Raw genomic sequence first — 16,223 nt, forward strand, 5'->3', positions numbered from 1 at the left:
TGTGGAGTCCTTCGGTTACAGACAGAAACATCAGTAGTGCATAGACTGCTGAGAACTTGTAGAGCTTTGCTCTGAGACCAACAGCTATGGGGGATCCAATTGCAAAAAAAAATTGAATAAATAAAATAAATAAATAAATAAACACCAAATTATTTAGGGGGCTTAAGAATATTTTAGGGAGGCTTAAGCACCCCTAAAATAGGCCTAACGACGTCACTGGTGGGAGCCCACACAGTCCCGTAAAGAGCTCTAATTTGCCAGTATGCTATAATAACTGTGCGAGTTAAAACACACCTGTGTGGGTAGATTTCATCATCCACACCTGTGAGCTGCCAAAAACCACCACAGCTTCCTTCCAGTGAGCCAGCTGGTCTTCACCACATTTTTTACCCCCCCAAATGACTCGTATTTTAACTCGCACTCCAAACTAAAAGCTACAGTCAGTTTATAATTCTTTCCAAGATCTCTTCTCTTCTGAATATTTTAGTAGGGATCTCTTTACCAGGCACCCCACAGAAAAAACCTCACGCTGATCGACTCTCTGGCCCAATTACCACAGTTCCAGTGTACGCTCTCACAAAACAAGACACAGAGCACAAAAACAGACATTATATCTCAGTGAAATGCAGCCTTTTTTGTGTTTTTATGAGAAAAGCCCTCCTGAATACTTCCAAAGAACTCCTCACAAAGTGTCAGGAAGCTTTAAGGATTGTATGATTTTCCTTAAAGTCAAATAATTTCTTATATTTGTTTTCTAAGCCTTCCTTTTATACTTTTGTCTTGCTGTACCTGGATTTTGATGTTTTAATCCACAAACATATCTTGCTCTTTTTCTGGGAAATATATTGAACTGCCCAGCTGTCATGGTCCTGGGCCATGTGGGCCCAGTATTCTTAGTTTTCATGTATTTTTGTATTTTGTTCTTTATTTAGGCCATGCTTCCTGGGTTGATCTGTTACGTTGTTCCTTATGTGTTTTCCCTTCGTGACTCTTACCCCCTGTGTGCCCCTCTGTGTATTTATGAGCCCTCGTCTCTCTTTGTGCTTTATTCTATGTTTTCCCCAGCCCGTTATGTCTGCGTTCTCCCCGTGCTCTCTCTCCTCCTGTTTGAACCTCTGTGTACTTCCTGCTTTACTTTGCCCATCTCCCATCAGTGTTACGTTCACTCCTGCCGTGCCTTGTTATGATTATCAGTGTCACCTGTGTTCCCTGTGTGCATCCACTTCCCCTGATCATCCCTCATGTGTATTTAGTCTCTGTGTTTCGTACAGTCTGTGTCGCGTCGTCTGTGTTCCCACCCTCCGTGTTTCCATGCCCGGTCTATTGTATTCCAAGTCATAGCCTTACCTTAGTTTATTCCCAGTTTAGGTTTCTGTTTAGTTATTGCTCTTGTGCTGCCCTTATTCTGGTTTGCTTCTTTTGTATTCATCAGCCACAATAAAAGGCTCGCTTTTGTTTAAGTTCACTTCCTTATCACTCGTGTCTGCACCTGAGTCCTCCACGCACTCTCCACTCGGTCCGTCACAGCGGACCGTGACAGTACGACGCGACCATGTCGGACTCAGCGGACATTTCGGAGGAGGTGGGAGAGGAGCTGAACAGGCTCTGCCGCGTTATGGATCGCATCATCGGATGCACGGATCCGAGAGTGGTTTCCACGGGATTGGCGGCCGTGGACGCCATTATGTTGCGGGAGCCGCGGTTGCGACAGCTCCCCCGCCTCGTCGAGGCATTTGACTCCCTGGGCCCCCTGAAGGAGGAGCTTCGTGCCCGTGCGCTGGCCCAGAGGGTCCTGGATGCCGCCTCAGCACCCACACCTCCACCCCGTAAACGGGTGTCGGCGCCGCTGCCTCATGAGCCAGAGGCTGCGACAGGGGGAACGCTGAGGCCCACTTCCACTCAGCCATCGCCTCACCGTGGATCGGCTTCCTCGTTTCCGCCACCGTCATGCTGCACTAACCGGCACACGGAGGCGGTGGAGGCCATAGACTTCGGGGACGATGAGCGTCAGCAGGTGTTACGGGCTTATCGGGAGGACGAGCTCCGGTGGAAACCCTGGCTCATCCCAGAGGAGGAACTCTCACCTGCTGCACCGCCTACCAGCCGCTCGCCGTCTCCAACCCGCTCAGACTTCGCTTCCCCTGCCTCGCCGTTAGCGAGGATATGGGCAGAGGAGGATGTTGCCGCTACGCCACCCTCTGCAGTGGTGGCATCAGCGCCCATCGCGCCAGCTACCAGAAGGGGGCGGCGCCGGCGCCGCCGTTGCACCGCACTAACTCCGGTGAGTGACTGCGTTTTTGCGCCTCACGTCCCTTCTATGATGCAGAGTGAGATGAGTGTTGATTTGCCGGGACCGGAGACTATAACGGAATTGGGCTCCAGAGCTGAAAGAACTGTGTGTAACTGTTTTGAAGGAGCACACAACGAAACCACAGACCATGTTCTTGTCTCTGTAGAATCCAGGACTTTTTCTAGCGTTGCTCTCATAGTCGTACCACATGAAGCCCAGGTTCATGAGACAGCGAAAGGGGTTCACACGTTGGCTGTACAGTTTGCTTCTGAGCCTGCTAGGAATGGCGTGAGCTTTCTCTCCGCCTCAGACTGCTTTCTGCCCCGGCCGCCTATCTCCGCTGGAGGGTCCGAGGGGCCTGTTCAGCCTCACGCCTCGTCAGCTGGAGGGTCCGAGGGGCCCGTTCAGCCTCCTGTCTCCGCTGGAGGGTCCGAGGGGCCCGTTCAGCAACCTTCCTCGTCAGCTGGGGGTTCAGGAGAACCGCACCAGCCTCATGCCACGTCTGCTGGGGGGCCCGAGCCGCCCGTCCAGCCTCCTGTCTCCGCTGGAGGGTCCGAGGGGCCCGTTCAGCAACCTTCCTCGTCAGCTGGGGGTTCAGGAGAACCGCACCAGCCTCATGCCACGTCTGCTGGGGGGCCCGAGCCGCCCGTCCAGCCTCCTGTCTCCGCTGGAGGGTCCGAGGGGCCCGTTCAGCAACCTTCCTCGTCAGCTGGGGGTTCAGGAGAACCGCACCAGCCTCATGCCACGTCTGCTGGGGGGCCCGAGCCGCCCGTCCAGCACCATGCCACCTCAGCTGGAGGGCCCGAGGAGCCCATCCAGCCACCTTCTGCTTCTGCTCCTCCTAGTCCAGCTCCAGCCCGTGCTTCGTCAGCCGCAGCTCCAGCCCGTGCTTCGTCAGCCGCAGCTCCAGCCCGTGCTTCGTCTGCCGCAGCCTCGGAGTCTTCGTCTGCCGCAGCCTCGGAGTCTTCGTCTGCTGCAGCCTCAGCCTGTGCTTCGCCTGGTCCCGCCTCAGCCTGTGCTTCGTCTGGTCCCGCCTTGACTGGTCCCGCCTCGACTGGTCCTGTGCCCACCGGGCCTCGGCCAGTACGCCTGACACTGGGGAGCCGCCGCTGCCTTGCGCACTGCCGGCCCCCTGAACTGCTTCGCCGCCGCCGCTGCCTTGCGCACTGCCGGCCCCCTGAACTGCTTCGCCGCCGCCGCTGCCTTGCGCACTGCCGGCCCCCTGAACTGCTTCGCCGCCGCCGCTGCCTTCCGCGCGGCCGGCCCCCTGAACTGCTTCGCCGCCGCCGCTGCCTTCCGCGCGGCCGGCCCCCTGAACTGCTCCGCCTTCGCCGCCGCCGCCGCTGCCTTCCGCGCGGTCGGCCTCCGGATCTGTTCTGTCACCGTGGCCACCTTTCCCGTGGCCGGCCTCCGGAACGGTTGGACTGGACTTTTGTGTTGTCGCCTCTCGGGTTGGCCTTCGGGCCTCTTTGGACATTCGCCTTCCTGTTCTGGACTCTTTTGTGTATTTGTGGACTCAGTTTTGTTCTCGTGCTCCTTGATTTTGGTTCGTTTTGTTCCCTCCGTCCTGGTCCCCCGCCTCCCGCCCTGGGTGGGGTGTTTTCTGTTTCGCTTGTGTTTTGTTTCTCGGGTTTGGGCTGTCGGGAGCCAGCCCTTTAGGGGGGGGTGGTGTCATGGTCCTGGGCCATGTGGGCCCAGTATTCTTAGTTTTCATGTATTTTTGTATTTTGTTCTTTATTTAGGCCATGCTTCCTGGGTTGATCTGTTACGTTGTTCCTTATGTGTTTTCCCTTCGTGACTCTTACCCCCTGTGTGCCCCTCTGTGTATTTATGAGCCCTCGTCTCTCTTTGTGCTTTATTCTATGTTTTCCCCAGCCCGTTATGTCTGCGTTCTCCCCGTGCTCTCTCTCCTCCTGTTTGAACCTCTGTGTACTTCCTGCTTTACTTTGCCCATCTCCCATCAGTGTTACGTTCACTCCTGCCGTGTCTTGTTATGATTATCAGTGTCACCTGTGTTCCCCGTGTGCATCCACTTCCCCTGATCATCCCTCATGTGTATTTAGTCTCTGTGTTTCGTACAGTCTGTGTCGCGTCGTCTGTGTTCCCACCCTCCGTGTTTCCATGCCCGGTCTATTGTATTCCAAGTCATAGCCTTACCTTAGTTTATTCCCAGTTTAGGTTTCTGTTTAGTTATTGCTCTTGTGCTGCCCTTATTCTGGTTTGCTTCTTTTGTATTCATCAGCCACAATAAAAGGCTCGCTTTTGTTTAAGTTCACTTCCTTATCACTCGTGTCTGCACCTGAGTCCTCCACGCACTCTCCACTCGGTCTGTCACAGCGGACCGTGACACCCAGCAATCCCATTCTTGCTCACATGTGTTGTCTGGTCCCACATTCATCTGGCTTTCTACTAGATAAAGAATCACCACTTAAAGCTTTTGCAAAGTGAAGACAGACTGGCAGAAAGCAAAAGATTAAAAGAGAAAAATAAATCATACTTTTTTTATTTAGGTCTAAATCCAAGTGTTAGTCAGTGGAGCTTCAAAGGCTTTCTATATCCCCCTTTTCATAGCTATTTCTCACAGTAAAACATGCTTTGCTAAAAATCAGTGGAGATTAGAGTGGCTTTCACAGAGTCGACTTCAAAGTGAGCATGGGCGAAAAAATATTACTATAATAATGGGAATACACTCGTAAGCTGGTATTAGTTTACAAGTTGTATAGCAGAAAGTATGTTTAGGACTGATTAAATTCCCCCACTTTCTTTTGGTATAAACACCCACAGACTTATTTTGTCCCGTGGCACTTAAAGGGGGAAAATCTAAAAGATGGCATCAGGACACCTGCTGTGAACTGCGGATCAGTCGTACTTTTCAACTCTGGGTCCAGTTGAGTTCAAGGCAAGTTTACAAAAACAAAGGAGAAAAAGGAAGATCATGTGCCATTTAGACTTGCTGTCTGCTTAGTGTTTTCTATTTGTTTGACCTATTTTAATTTTTTGTCATTCAAAGTATTTGAAAATAGAATTTTGTATTGTCATTTTTATTAGATTGTTCAGGCAAATCAAGCAGCTGTCAAATATGGCACGAACAAACAGTTGTTTTTTTGTTTTGTTTTTAATAAGTTGTGAAGGAATTATTTTCTGGTGAAGACCTTTTGTCTCTCTTTTTTTTTAGTCCACAGTGGGTGTGAAATGATTGACAGTAAGCAGAGTAAAACAAAATCTGTGCACTGTTAGAAAAAAAAATTATGTGCACAGAAAAAAGACAATAAAACAGAAACCGTGACAAAACCAAATAAAGGCTTTCATGGTCATTATGAAAGATTATCTATCCTAAATGATTTCTTTTTTCTGATGAAATGAAATCATGCAAAAATAAAAGACGGGAAATGAAAACTGCAAACATGGTGATGACATCTATGCACAAACAGAAACGACCAAAGTCACTGGCAAAAACCTGAAGTAACAGCTTTTTAAAAGTGAGCCAGAATACACAAAGAATGAAAATATCTGATACTGTTGCACAAGTGATACAAATGAGGCTGCTCCTGATCAAGTTTTACCTGTATCCATTCAGATGGCTTTTAGATCAACCAGTGAGGGTCAAATTAAGGAAAATTTCAAAGGGGACCCTGACGCTGTCCCAAGTGCTGTCTGTGTTCCCATTTGCACATATATCAGCAGAGAGTGGCACCTGGTTTTCCAAGGATCATGGGAAGTCCATGATATAGTCCACATGAGGAACAGAGGTGAGAGGGTTTCTTGATGCAGACATGAGACTCTACAAGTGCAAGCATCTGCAATGTCATTTAATAATCTAAAAATTAAATCAGGATTAATTTATTTTAACCTGAGATAAAAAAATTTAAAAAAAAAAATCAGATCAAAAGAGTATAAGATTATAAAAACACCTGAGCTGCTATTTCAGTGACTGAGGTTATGGCAGCAAGCCTTACTGTGCAAGACCCCGATGATCTGATCTTCCAAGATAAGGAAGCAAAAAGTCATTTCGGAGAGAATGTTTCAGAGCAAGAAGACAACGTGGAGAAAATCTCTGATTACAGCCCCTCTGATGAAGATAACTTTGAGGTACTTCCACATCAAGTTGCAGGCAGATTCACAGTGGAAGATTTCATTTAAAATGACTCCATGGCCCAAAAAATTGGTGGGCAAGCAAGAGCTGTGTGTGTGTGTGTTGCAGGAATCCCCTCCCTCCTAGGAGATGACTGAAAATTCAGAACCCCTGGCCAGTATTCCATATGGCTCTTAACCCTTGTATTATGTTGAAAAAAAAAATCACATTGATTATGTTGCGGGTCATTTTGACCCGTACTGTGTAAATCCACTCAGAATTGTCAAAAAACTGGAATAAAACAATAGCAACTTTGTTACGTGCCCCCTAAAAGGGGTCTAGGCGATGAGGGGGGAAGTAACAAAATGTGTCCGGGTCAGAAAAAGGAGACAGAGGCAAAATGGTTAAATTAAAGAGTTTTATTAAAGTTTCTATGAATATTCAACTAAAAGAGACAGACAAGCCGCTATCACTATTTAAGGAAACAAACAAAACTCAAGCGTTGTTCAATAAGCAAAAACATAAGTCAAAAGGAGAGAGCAGCTCACTAGCTGCAAACACCTAGCTGTAACCATTCACATGACACTCGGGCCCAGAGCTCACCTGTCCCTGGGCTTAAATCCCTTTAATTACTGATGAGAGTCAGCTGTGTAAAAGAAAAGGTGGCACCTCAGGCAGAAGAGAATGAAGGACACACCCACACAGGCACCTTCAGGAGGAGGCCCTGCTGGGGACGAAACAACTTTGTTTTCCATTAGAAAAACATTTAGAACACAGACATACAACACGGTTTGATTTTCCATAGCTATTTTTAAAAACAATTTAGTAAAAGTTTTTCCTTCTTTACAAACACATTTCTTTTAAACTTGCCCGATTTTCTCCGTTTTTCAGTGTTCAACATTTTCAATGTTGTCCACATGATGGACAGAAAGTAACTGTGTGTTTTCTGCAGATGTACTTTTTGCATTTCATTCATTTTTTTGCATGTCCTCTCATGAGGGACAGACCTGGCATCTTTTCCGTTCCTTTACACCTGTATCCACTGAATCCACTGCAGATTGGTTGGCTGGTGCACACTTGACCTTTTCAATAACAGCTGCTGCTGGGGATCGAGCTGGTCTGACTCGCATCTGGATCTTGGGAGTGACAAGACTTTTTCCCAGTTCTTCCAGGAAAAGGCGAGGTCGGTACAATTTACCAGCATTCCAATGTTGGTTGATTTCAGTCCACAGGACATAGGCATTGTAAGCAAACACATCCAAAATGTTGTAGAAAATTACCAAGGGCCAACAAGCTGTCTTGCACTGGCAGCTGTATGTCGCTGTGACTTTGTCAAGATTGTCTACTCCTCCTTTGGTGGAGTTGTAGTCTAGGATCATTTGTGGTTTTTTGTCATCTCTTGTGCTCAGAGATGCATCTGTGTGCATTGTACTCATGACAAGAACATTCTTGTTTTTCTTTGGACAATATGAAACAACTGTTGCTTTCTCAGTGAAAACAAATATTGAGGAATGCAGAGATCTTCCCTGCATCTTCAAAATTTCACTGGGAAGGTCTGGCTTATTTCTTCTGAATGTTCCCAACATAGTCAGCTTTCTCTTCTGAAGTTCCTCTCCAAGCCAGTAGGATGTAAAGAAATTGTCACAGGTGATGTTATGCCCTTGCAGCCCTTCACTCATCTGCAGCACCACACGCATCCCCTGATTCTTCTCAGATGCTCCTCCAGGTAGCTTTCCAGTGTACACTTGCATATTCCATGCATAGCTAGATTTTGCATCACAGGCTGCCCATATTTTGATGCCATACTTGGCCGGCTTGTTTGGCATATACTGTCAGAAAGGACATCGACCCCTGAATGGGACAAGGCGCTCATCAACAGTAATGTGGGGATCAGGGTTATACAACAAAGGTGAAAGATCCTCAGTCTCTGAAACATCTTCTTCTTCATCACTATCCCAGTTGAAAAGCAGTGATAAAGCCTCTTCAGTCGTCAACCTTCTGGAGCTCATTTTTGGTGTGTTGAAATGAGATGAGAACAGTGACAAGAAAAGGGGAAAGTTTCTCGCATATACATCAGGGTCTTCAGAAGCAGTCAAAACAAAGTACATCAAAGAGAAATGTTTATTTTGGATCTGAACAACTTTTTACTTACATAAAAGTGTGCGGGTCAAAATGACCCGCAACATCATCTTTGATGTGTTGTGGAATGTCTCTGCAGTGTTTGTATACAAAGATAATGTTGTGGGTCATTTTGACCCACAACATCAATGTGTCCATATTTTACACACCAGTTCATGACCCCAGATAAGGAAAAGTCATAAACTTTCATGAAGAAAAAGAAAGGATGACCAGTACTTTGGTCAACACAAAAAACTGGAATGGGTCAAATTGACCCTAAACATAATAAGAAGGTTAAAACTCTGCCTTGTTAGGTCTTACCGCTCTCAACTACCACTATTGTTCTGGTCCATTTCGGGGCATTCATTTTTGTTTAAGTCACTCAAGTCACTATATAAGTCACTGTCATTAAAACATGGTCAGATGATATTCTCCTCCAGCTACAGGACTGTTTTGATCTAACAGACTGGTGATCTTTGAACACCAGGACCTGAAGACCATCACTCAGTCTGTCTTTTTCTACATCAAGTGCTGTGTAGAAAATGTGACAGTGACCAAAACCATCCAGGTTTTTTCTAATCAAAAACCTTGAATGACGAGTGAAGTTCTTTGAACAGCACTGCCAGAGCCAACCTGAGGAGGGGCATCAAACAGGTCAAAGAAGCCTACAGGAGGAGAATAGAGGCTTCCCTCACTGATAACAACCCCCGCCAGGTATGGAGAGGCATCTAAGCCCTCACCACCTCTAAAGGCCAGAGCCCCACAACCCCCGACACCAGCCTCAAACTCGCAGAGGAGCTCAACACCTTCTTTGCTTGGTTCTGCTGACCTTCTATCACTTCTCAGTGGAGAGTGTGTTCTCCTACTGCCTGGGTGTTTGGGGGGTCACAAGTGAGAACAGGAAGGCTGCGCACAGGGTAATAAACATGGCCACAAAAACTCATTGCCTACTGCCACCCCTGGAGGCCATCGCCAGATGCTCCTGTATCAGGAAAACCAGAGCCATAACAGGTGGCCCCTTGCACCCTGCCCACCACCTGTTTGACCCGCTGCCCTCCGGTCGGCATCTCAGGTCAATCAGGTCCCACACCTCCAGGCTCACAAATATCTTCTTCCCCTGGGCCATTCAGAGTGTCAACAAACGCTATCCCTCCACACCCCACCCGTGCCCACACACCTCAATGATCTGAGCCATGTTCTCAGTAACCCTCATCATTCAGGCCACTTACACACTCAGACCAAGTCTTTTCTTTGAACTACTTCTGAGCATTTTGCAACTATTTTGTTCTCTAATGTGTGCCTTTCTCTTATTTTTGTATATATATTTCTCTTGTTTTGTATATGTCCCTCTTTATTGTATATATTTATCCTGTTTGCTATTTATTCTTGCCGTCTACTATTTATATTTTATTCCAGCACAGTTGGTGTGAATCCAACAGTTTTTGCATATACAACAAACGGCGTGCACTTGCCAACTCATTGACATATCGCTGACACATAGTAAAAGTGTTTAACAGTTTTTACATGGCTATATGATAAAATCCAGCAGCACCAGAATGTCATTTTCACTTTCGATTAAATATCTATAAGTCAGTGTGTCAGTTATGTTTTCATGTTTTAGTTAAAGCAAGATATATTCTGTGATAGTAGATTTTTTTTTTCTAATTGTATATTTTCTAAAAAATGTAGTTCAAAATTTAGTCTAGACACTCATTAAGAGGGAATTCTTCTGCTGGGTCAAACCTGACCTGAACCACACTTTGAAGGCATAGGATGGTGATGTGTCACTTGATGTTACCTTGTCTCAAATCTACCATATGTACTTACACCGCCTTCCCTGACATTGTAGATGTGAGCTGAACCTCACACCAATAAGTATGCATGGCTCCATCTGGCTCCGTGCCGACATCCACTTTTGCAACAATTTGTTGTGACCTAGACTACAAAGTCGCCATACAAATGCATCTTCCAAGCAGACTTCAAGACTGTATAAAAGGAACAAGTACAAGTGTCCAAGGTGTCTGCATGTGATGATGATGATAAAACTCTTCTTTGATTCTTTGACTCACTGAAGAGAATACATTAGTTAAATTAGTTTAGGAAGTCAAAAGGTCAGCCAACAGTCAATAGAAGTCAGAACACAAAGTACAACTGAAGTATATAATAATAATATACAAGTCAGCTTTTTTTTTATTTTTCATGAGTTTTGGTGCTTCACACAGTCAGAAAATGAGATTGTTTAGAAGAAACTGAACATGATTTATTGAGATAAAGGATTTGATTAATAAGCTATGTATTATCTCTATTAGACTCTGATAAATAACACAGCAGAATAGAGTCCAAGCAATGATATAAATTAGGACAGGACTACCGTGGGGGTCCATGTACTTGATGATGGAGAAGTAAGTTTGGATGGAGGAAGAAGATGGGTTCTCGAATGAAAGGCAGAATGACAGAAGAGACTGAGATTTAACGGATACAGAACAGAGGCCGATTAGCTCAAAGAAGGCAGACAAGAACATGATTGAAACAGAGTAATGATATCAGAATTGACAGCATGGGAACGTGAAACTGATGTAATGAATAGACTAGCAGCCCAAACAGGAATGAATACAGATCCTTCCTATTAAAATTACACACAAGCTTCCATTGCAACGTTAAAGCTAGAGACAAGATATTACTGAAAACTAAGGTTTTGCCGTAATGATTACACTATTTTATCAAACTGCCATTATCCTGGCCAAACTGACCCCTGAATTCTCTGCTGAAAACACTAAAGGTAATAAAACTTGTTAATACATGTTTGTGTGTAGTTACTACTAGTTGCTGTCAGAGGATCAGTTTTTAGAAAAATGCATAAATCCTCAGATTGGGTTTCAGTTAATAACCGAGTTTACTTGAAAAACAATCCAACAAAGTGATCGAACTCACAGAAGTCAGTGACTGCGTTACAAAGACAACAAACTTAATTTTCTATGTGTAGCTGTGCAAGCTTAATTTTCTCTATCCTACAACCAAAGCTGTAAAGATGAGTCTTGGATTTTTGTCAGTGTTTTAAAAGAAAAATATTGAAAGGCAATAAAAAAGTTCACCTTGTAAAACTCCTTAAAAAAAGAATACAATAATAGTAATTAATTATTGTCGATATATACTTAATATGAGTCATGTGAGAAAACTTGGGACTTAAATTATGCATGACCTAAAAAAACATGACTCTAACAAAGCAGAACCTCTACATAACCCTAAACACTTCAAACCATTTAAGAAAACTATCCAACTAAACAGAGAGTAAGGCCACAAACCTTATATTCACGTTTTCTTCTGTCAAAACGAATGCTTCCAGGCACTGATAGCATTAATCCCAATACCCTGATGCCACTTATTTATCGCTAATACCCTATGACATCTTGTGTCTAATCTGTTGTTTCCCTACATTTACATACTGTCACACTGAATCTCTGTCAACCTGGCCTATCGGTTCACAGTGTCGATTAACTGATTAACATTAATTGGGCAGTTTCGGTGGATGAGAGGCAGCTGGGCTTTGCCGCGATCAAAGAGGAAAAGGTGATTTGCCTCATCAGCCATTACGAGGAGGGGCTGTGGGTGCAAACACCCAGCAGCAGCCTCATCCTGGTCTGAGAGGCTGGGAGTGACGCCAGGGGAAATGGCAGCAATGCAGGGCACCAGCTGGTCACACATGCTATAAAGGGTGAGATTTCACCTGGACACTTAGCACAGGCGTTTCATCAGCCAAGGCTGGCACACCGGTGTCCCTCTCATTAGGAAGGTGTAGCTCCGCCACTCTGGGAAAGGTTGACTGAACAGTTGGAAAAACAAAAAGTAAAACTTGTATTTATGTATTAAATACAAGTAGTAAAAGTGCCTCCCATTTCCTATCTTTTGTTACTAGGATATTACGCCACATAAACGCACATCATTTTAGCCACAATGTTTCCTCTGTGAGTTACTCAGTGCAATCAGAATCTTTTTTTTTTTCTTTCGTAGATATTTTTCCTCTGTAGAGACACTGATTAGCCCACCATCTGGCCAGCTCTTCTACATTCCACTAAAAAGTAGCATTGGAATGGTTACAATCCCAAAATATAGCTGCCAAAACAGCTCTAAGCTGTCAAGGTATGTAGCTAGTACCTCCAAGATGTTCTGCCACTGGGATGTCAGGAGCATATTCTTCAGGTTCTGTGGGGAATGCTTGTGGGACACAGATGATCAGCTGGAATGAGATCTAGGGAGTATGTTGTTCAGGACATGCTTTCTGGGTCTGATGTTGCCTCTGTGTAGTCAGCTGGGACTGCAAAGTTTAGGTGGGTGGTACGTGTAAAAGCATTATGAAATGTTATGGCAAGCCAAATGATTGGCAGGACCCAAAGAATCCCAGCAGAACATTGCAGCATATTAGGGTGATCAGTGCTATTCACTTCACCCATCTATTACACTAAGTCATGAAAGAAAAAGCCTATAAAATCATGTATCTCCACAGTGTTGGTTTTACTACTACAGCATTTATATGGCGCTGAGACCACTCTACAATATTTTACAACCCACTTTCAGCATGTGTCACATAGACACACAATATTTGTGTAGTGCTTTATTCTAACAGTGCTTTTTATCTAATATGTGTGGATGGATGTATCAGAAGCAATTTGTGGTTCAATATTTTGGCCAAGGACACTTCAGCTAGCAGACAGGAGAAAACGGGGATCAAATTATGAAGCCTCTGATTTAAGGACCACCTCTGCCTCTTGAGCCCTTTGAAGATTTTCACCCAGAAAGAAGCTGTGGATCGAAGTCCTGATAACAACTGCTCAAACTCATAGAAATTCCCATAAAATCATTAGTAAGATTCTAATCCAACGAAGCTTATCAGCCTTAACAAGTGCCTCTACTCGGCCAAGACCTTGTGCATTTTCTAGAAAGACCTGTAAGTTTATTCGGTAGTAGCATTATATAAAATGGTTGAGCATATGCTTTAGGTTAAGAAAAACACAGTCCTAACAGAGAGGACACGTGTTCCTGTAGGTCTTTTGTTCATTAAACACAGTTCTGAACAAAATAGGAATGAATTTAAAAAGAAAGAAATACACACACACACACACACACACACACACACACACACACACACACACACACACACACACACACACAAAGCCAAAAAGCACCAGGGACAAGTCTGAAAATTCATTCTACCATTTTCCTCTACAATTCGATATTTCTTTTTGCCCGCATACATTAGGCTTCAGCATCCATCTCCACTGGCACTATGTGTGGCACAGGGGAACACCAGCTGTGCCCCCCAATCTGCTGTCAACACATACCCAAAGATTTAGACCCCTGAAAACTGAGGAGAAAAACAACAGCAGCATGGGTAAAGGCAGATATTGCAGTATGTGTGTGTCTGTTTGAAGGTTGTGTGCAGGTCTTTGATATGTGTGTGTGTGTGTGTGTGTGTGTGTGTGTGTGTGTGTGTGTATTTCTTTCTTTCACAATATTATGAGTTTGGATAGAGTTGCCAGCGGCACTACGGAGTGAGAGGTTCACACTCCATCTGTAGCCGTCGGTAGCATGTAGCTCTAACATACTTTGATCACAGACATTAAATGAAGACCATACAAGCACGCTTGAGGCCCTGCACTGCGCACATGTTGGTTGCACATGTAAAAACCCTGAAATGCTCCCTTCACCCGTTTTGATATCTCCACGCGGCAAATTAAGCCCAGATCCGCAATGTCATCGCCCATGGTACCACTGGAACAAGATAATTATTACTTTTGGCAAATTTGGGGCTCACGTTGAAGAAGAGACTAAATGTTACTGCACCAATTTGGAGGAATAACAATCATACTTGAGCTGTCAGTGCTCAGCCTTTCAGCTCAGAGCTGAAAACAACGACAACAACAACAACAGCATGCACCCAAAAATGCTCCTGGTTTTACCACTGGCCACGAGAGTGTGCAAGGTGTTACTAAATCATGAATAATTCAAGTGAAATAATTCAAAAGTGCTTCTCCTGTTTTATGAACGTATGCTGTATTTATTTGGCATATAACAGTTCTCCCTTTGTTGTGCAAACGCAGCCATATTCTGCCTGATTGTATTTAAATCAACAGGGCATGTAAAATTTAAATTTCTTCAAAGAGACTCTGGCAAATATTTCAAAGCCTTTGAACTTTGACAGCTGACACGGAAGAATAGCAGAAGGAAATGCATAACAGTTATGATTATGTATGAAACCCATACGCTTGCAAGAACACAAATTACAATATTGTGAGTTTGGGTTTTGTACAAAAAAAACAAAAAAAAACAGAAGCAAGGTATACTCGTCATGACGTTGTTGCCGTTACAAGGGATCCTCTTCTTGTTTCCATTGAAATATTTCAGTTTCTCTGTCAAAGTAAGGTCACTAATTATGTAACCTTGCATATATGTGAAAATTGATTTTGTTGTAACTTATGGTGTAAGGTGTAAACAGAAGGTATTATTCTCGAAATGTGAGTTTATAGGATGTTTGTCAGACTACAACAGAGCCTGCATGTTGGCTGACAGCCTTATCTCTGTGTCTGCATGCTCTGATTAAACACATCATGCATTTCAGATGTCCTACCTCTCTGTACAAGGCTGCAGACAAGGAAGCTCCAAGGCATTTCCATGCAGCCTGAATATCAAACAAGCAAGGTTGATTGTTAATTGGTGGTGCTGTACCACCAGTCTTCTAAGGCCTCCACAACAAAGCAGGATTTTGTTTCATCCAGGTAACTGCAGAGCTAACACTAGGTGCTCTGCTCTCCAAAGGTGGATCACGTACATCGTCATGGTAACCTATGATGCCCCATAGGGGCAGACAGTAGAGTTTAATAGTGTCTAGTGTTTTTGTATTTCCCTGATTCCCTGATTCTTATACACAACTTTATTTCTTCTTTCCTCTATGGACCTCTTCATATGTTTCTAATATTAGAATTTTTATCTAATATTAATATCCATATTTGCAATTGGTCCGATCCTACCAACTCCATCCCATGCATGTGAACGCACATGGGAAACTGCAGCTTAAGAATATCAGCAAATAGAAAAACGCTACAAAAGCACAAAACTGTTGATCTGTTGAAAATAAAACACAACGGAGATAGAAAAAAGGCCACAAAAAAAACCTAAGGAAAAAAGTAATGAAAGATAACTGAAGTGCTTTTGGGAAGACAATAATGTGACAGACCAGCTGCGGAAGTGACAGCTAAGAGTAAACAGCTAATAGCAAACATGTATCTACAGTATTATGTGAATCATCCAATTAAGAAACACTGATTCGCCCTTTGCTTCTTTTGAGTGTGTCTCGGCGCAATGTTTTGTGTCTGTCACTCCCGCAGCTGGTCCATCAAGTTATTGTGCCCCCAAAAACGTTTCCATTTTATTATCATTTTTTCAGTGTATTTTTTTCCCATTGTGTTTTATTCAACTTCCATTTTGATTTATGTGTTTTTGCTGGATTTTTCTTAAGTTAGAGTCAGTTTAACCTCTCAGGGCCACCGTGGCAAACCCTGGGTTTATTGAGTGAGCTGATGACCAGCTTCACGTGACTGCTTATCCTGATTGCTGATCTTAGGGTAAGTTAGTCCAGATAATGGAAAAATGCAGGCGTTTTGTAGCACTGGTTTTAGATTATAACATGTATTATACTTCTGGGTCAGATCCATGTCAAACCAGAACCCATTTCAAGCCTCTGCCACAACC

The 16,223-nt window shown here is 44.3% G+C and overlaps 1 protein-coding gene across 1 annotated transcript; it reads left to right on the forward strand.

Annotated features, from left to right (window-relative positions):
* The first annotated feature begins 1,552 nt into the window (after nt 1-1,552).
* LOC146625387 (uncharacterized) lies at nt 1,553-2,582 on the forward strand. Its single transcript, XM_085362174.1, has 2 exons — nt 1,553-2,281; nt 2,490-2,582. Exons 1-2 carry the CDS (start codon nt 1,553-1,555, stop codon nt 2,580-2,582), a joined length of 822 nt encoding a protein of 273 aa, XP_085218300.1.
* The last annotated feature ends 13,641 nt before the right edge of the window (nt 2,583-16,223 follow it).

The sequence above is a fragment of the Diplotaxodon limnothrissa genome, linkage group LG9 (assembly GCF_057381915.1).
Source record: "Diplotaxodon limnothrissa isolate DT_005_m linkage group LG9, D_limnothrissa_male_GT1.1, whole genome shotgun sequence".
Taxonomy (NCBI): Eukaryota; Metazoa; Chordata; class Actinopteri; order Cichliformes; family Cichlidae; genus Diplotaxodon; species Diplotaxodon limnothrissa.